General features: G+C 40.9%; 1 protein-coding gene across 3 annotated transcripts; it reads right to left on the bottom strand.

Moving 5' to 3' along the window:
• Nucleotides 1-960: 960 nt before the first annotated feature.
• On the bottom strand, nucleotides 961-3,745 carry LOC122072965 (G2/mitotic-specific cyclin S13-7-like). 3 transcript variants are annotated; one of them, XM_042637410.1, is made up of 8 exons: nucleotides 3,470-3,745; nucleotides 2,789-2,991; nucleotides 2,447-2,695; nucleotides 2,215-2,340; nucleotides 1,865-2,113; nucleotides 1,612-1,770; nucleotides 1,338-1,516; nucleotides 961-1,238 (listed from the first exon to the last, which is right to left on the bottom strand). In XM_042637410.1, the coding sequence occupies exons 1-8, from the start codon at nucleotides 3,504-3,506 to the stop codon at nucleotides 1,073-1,075; spliced, it is 1,368 nt and encodes a 455-aa protein (XP_042493344.1). In that variant the 5' UTR covers nucleotides 3,507-3,745; the 3' UTR covers nucleotides 961-1,072. The 3 variants fall into 3 exon arrangements, with proteins under 3 accessions (XP_042493344.1, XP_042493345.1, XP_042493346.1); XM_042637411.1 differs by having other exon boundaries at nucleotides 2,789-3,017; XM_042637412.1 differs by lacking the exon at nucleotides 1,338-1,516 and having other exon boundaries at nucleotides 1,072-1,238.
• Nucleotides 3,746-4,498: the final 753 nt, after the last annotated feature.

Below are 4,498 nucleotides of genomic sequence, written 5' to 3' on the forward strand. Positions count from 1 at the left end.
GAGAGAATATTTTCCCCCCTCTAAGAGCTTGTATCATCATCATGAAACCATGCGTGAAACATTCAATGTGGAGCACTGATCTGGGCTTCTACTTATGTAGAGCTTTTTACACTTGCATAGAAATGGAGACTAGATATTTAAAGAGTGTTATTAAAGAAAAGGGCAAGAGAATTCTACCTCCAGCTTTCATGAGGGTGTGACACTATCTTTTTGCACCTATTGTGTTGAAAGAAACTTGGCTGCTACCTGGGGGTTGCAGCCAGGCAAGTAACTGCAACCCCTGGTACCAGTCAGGGGAATGGAATCTCAGGGTGGAAAAATTCGTGGAAAAATTCAATCAAGGTGGGTATTTTCCATTCCATTGGCTGTTAATATGGGGTTGCAGTAGGCAGCAGTGAAATTTTCTCCCATTGTGTCTTGAGAGATATGAAATTTTTTTCCCATTGTGTCTCTTCTCCATTTTTATAATTATGATTGCCTCCATCAATCAGGTTCCTGAATGATTATGAAGCGAGAGGGTCTGAAAGAACAAAACACAGATCATCTTTTGGGTTTGGATGATTAAAAAACCCTATTCATGCATGCTTTAAATACTAAGACTGGATTTTATGTGAGATAGGACAGATGAGGTCCATTTTTTATTTGAAAGAGAGGGGTGATTAATTTAAACTATTAATCTTTTAACTGGAAAGCTCTCTTGGTGCTTCCTGCCAGGCCAGGGGTGAGAGCTATGCTGCATTTGCATTTTAGTGTCAAATTCAGTCCATCTTGAATTTGGTTTTCTCTCTCTGTATCATTCTCAGGTGGGGGAACAGTCGATAAAGCAATCCATTTTGCCCAAGCCTATCCAAATGCTGTGTGGTGCAGATGAGGGGCCTCTATTCCCTTCCACTTAGCTATTACAGATACCAACAGAGAACTTTGCATTTCACTGGACATATGGATGCATCACTAGAGCAATTGAGAATGAGCAATAATAGAATTACTTCAGATATGATGTCTCACAAGAATTCAGGAGCAAATCACAACTAGAGATGGTTGTGATAGCAGTTACAAAATGGACACTGATTTTTTACAGAAGGGACATTTTGGAGAGGGAGGTACATATTGTTAGATTCTTGGCTGGAGGAAGCAGAGCTACAGCTCTGCGTTCTGGACTTGAATACTTCTTGTAAACCCCTTTCAGCTTGCTCTCTGCCGCCGATGAATGGAAGCTAACCAATAGTTTTGCACAATCCCTGCCACAGAGAAGAATTCAAATACATTAATATTCTGTGAAGACACATAAATAAACAGTTTTAGAAAAAGGAGAAAGAGTCAAGAAGAAGAATTTTTACATAAGCTGTGATTCTGTATAACCAGTATGCAATTTAAGTGTTTCATTCCACAGGGGGGTCTTGTTCATTGTGCATCTAGCAGCATAGACAGCTGAAGCTGCTACCATGGATGGACAATACATGATGGTTGCATAGCGCATCAGACCAAGCTCAGCCAGAAAGAAGGCCATGTTTTCCATCTATTTTCAAAAAATAACAGTTAATGAACATCCTCTCCTATAGAAAATTGGTGTAGAAACACCTGTAAGCAGAGGGAAATGTGAAGATTTATTACCTCCTGATCAGACCCAGCAGCCTTGATGAAACGGACTAGGAAGACATAAGGTGTAGGAACTGTCAAGCTCCATTCAAGCCTGCCCAAGATTGCCTTCTCCATCCCCAATACCTGTTCTCGAGTGTAAGCCTTATCTGAAATGAGAATAAAATCACTGACCTGCAAAATCACAAGTACCCACCATCTCAGATTACAGGTAAGTCACCAGGAACATATGCTAAACAAAGAGATTGATTCAAAAACTAAAATATACCTCTGGAGCCCAAATCTCTTCATATTTGCTCGATATGAGCATGGCTCCTATGCCAAGCAGCTGCAACTCCTTCCTTGGGACAGTCTTCAAGGATAGGAATCGGTCCACAATATAGAGGGTAAGAAAGAGTGTTTCAGGCATCAATTCAAACTTGTGATGAACTTCTATTAACCAATCTGCAAGAATCTCCCTCATCCTTTCATCTATGTCAGGCTGTGACACCATGTAGTCCTGAACTCGACTTTCATGCTATAAAACACCCACAGATGTATGTGATGATCATAGATAACAAAAAAATTTGAGGGTGAGGGTGGGGGTGGAGATGAGAGACAGAGAAGCAAGTAACATACCTCAGTGAGCTTGTAAAACTGGTAAATGTCTTCAACATACTCAACAATTGCTAACTGATCATTGACATCTGCTGCATCAATGTCAACAATTGGCTCCTTGGGTTTACCAGTTAGCCCACAAGCAGCCTGTTGTGGATCAAACGAAATCAGACAAATAATTTCTCTCTCAATGTGTTCTAATGGAAAACTGTTAGTCAATGAACAGTGTTAAGGTTTTTCAAATGAAACAAACCTTGCTCCTAGCAGTGAGGGTTGCTGTAAGAGTCTTCACTTTCTTCCCTGATGACCCTTCCCTTGACTTTCTCCTGTTTGCAAGCTTTTTCGGTTTGCTCTCCTCCTCTGTATCAGGGCTAATCTCGATTACTGTATCAGGTACTGGCTTCACAGTTACTTTCTTTTGAGCTGCCTTTGCTGCACCACCTCGCTTTGCAACGTCGGCATCAATAATCACAACCCCATCAACAATTTCTGTAGTTGGCTTCTGTAAAATCAAAAAACCCCCAAATTATATAGATGAATCTCACATATTTGTGTCATGATTTAACTGCTAATGAACAATTATTTCTAATCATACCTTATCATTCTGTGCGGCTGCTTGTGCATTAGCAAGTAATTGTGCACAGAAACCCCTTGTCACAGGGCGAGTTATCTGTTGAAGAGGCTTCCCTTCCAGACCCTTATTTGTAACCCCCAAGTTGCTAACATCTTCAAGTGCTCGCCGGTTCTTTCCATCTGCAGCGGCGTTCTTCTGCTTCCCTAACCCAGCAACTGCTGCGCCTGCAAATTTCCATAAGAAATTCATGCTAAAGAAGGGAAAGAGAAGAAAAAATCCCAAGATAAGAAATAACACCAAGTTAGATCATCCAAGAAAACACACAAACCAAAACTTCCAAGAGTAAAATAAACCCCGAAGATCAGAACAAACCGAAAGGAAATTGATTCGTTTGAAGAAGAAGAAACTTCCTTAAAGACCGATCCGTGTCAATCGATGATAATCAGAAATTTCAAACCATCAACACCTCATACGGAGAACTTTCAGAGAAAAAGAAATGGATATAACTAAAGAATGGAGGAAAAAAGCATCCAAAGCAACAACAAGAGTAAAAACTATAAAAAACCCAATTCAAGATCCAAAAAACTAAGAAAGGGTTCAAGAAGATCTCATCCAAAAAAATCCACATATAGATTAATAGTAAGAAAACCCACCAAATAAAATGTGGAAAACGAACAAGATCTAAGAAAGAAGTAGTAATACCTCTCGGTTTCTGTTGAACGATAGGCCTTGTTGCCATCTGTGAGTCTGGAATCTGCGCAAAAACTCCTCCAAGGGTCGAAAACAAAGACGAAAATAACAAATGGATCCTTCCGCTCAGAGTCTCCTCTTCTGGGCTAATCGTCGCCACCTCGAAAGAGAAAAGCGATCGATCTCTCCTCTCTGATCTTCTCCTTCTCACTTTCTCTCTTCCACTATTTTCTTGTCTTCTTTCTTCTCCTTTCTCTGTTTTTCTACTTGAGGATATAGATATGCTGTTGAGTCGAAATCGAAGTTGAGAGAGCGGCCTCTTTAACCTTTTTGAAAAACGTTTCTCTCCCAACGGTCTTATTTTGGTAAACTTTTGACCGTTTGATCTCCTATAATCCAACGGCCTAGAAGACTCCTATTAAATGGCTCTCTCTTTTCCATAATCGGTAGGGTTGGCAATCGGGTTGGTTCATCCGATTCAGAGCGGTTTGAGCTAGAGTAGGGCTAGGGTTCCAATCATCAAATGGGCACGGGCAGGCCAAGGGTTTTAAATATCAGGGTCAGATCGGAATTGGCCGAGGCTGATCCGATTCCCACCTATCTGAAGCGGAGGCAAGTGAGTTCAATCCTTGTCCACACAGAATGATAGGAGGCCGCTCAATGGCTTTTTTGGGTGTCCATCAGTGAGTGATTTTCCATGGGTTCTTGGTGTCGGGCAAGGATTTAGTTCTTGGTATTGGTATTGGTATCGGTCTCCGTTGACACTGATCTAGATAGGTATCGGTATCAGAGAAGATCGGTCAATATCGATCACTTTTGCCAGGGTTTTTAGAAAAACAACATTTTTTTTACTTTCTTACCCTTAAAACGATATGGGTGACCAATCTGGATCGGACTCATCCGATACCTATATGATATGGCCAATACGATACCAATACTTAAAACCATAGTGTCGGGTTTTGAGCCATGTTGGTCCAGTTCCATGTGGAATTTTATTGGGTGGTGGACTAAATTGGATCCAAACTCATGTGAGCTCAAAGT

The sequence above is a fragment of the Macadamia integrifolia genome, chromosome 3, assembly GCF_013358625.1.
Source record: "Macadamia integrifolia cultivar HAES 741 chromosome 3, SCU_Mint_v3, whole genome shotgun sequence".
Taxonomy (NCBI): domain Eukaryota; kingdom Viridiplantae; phylum Streptophyta; class Magnoliopsida; order Proteales; family Proteaceae; genus Macadamia; species Macadamia integrifolia.

Coding starts and splice junctions, on each gene's coding strand:
- LOC122072965 (XM_042637410.1), bottom strand. CDS start 3,506: ATGGCAACAAGGCCTATCGTTCAACAGAAACCGAGAG. Junction 2,992..3,469: donor CGTTCAACAGAAACCGAGAG/GTATTACTACTT, acceptor GGAAATTTGCAG/GCGCAGCAGTTGCTGGGTTA. Junction 2,114..2,214: donor AGTTTTACAAGCTCACTGAG/GTATGTTACTTG, acceptor GGTGTTTTATAG/CATGAAAGTCGAGTTCAGGA.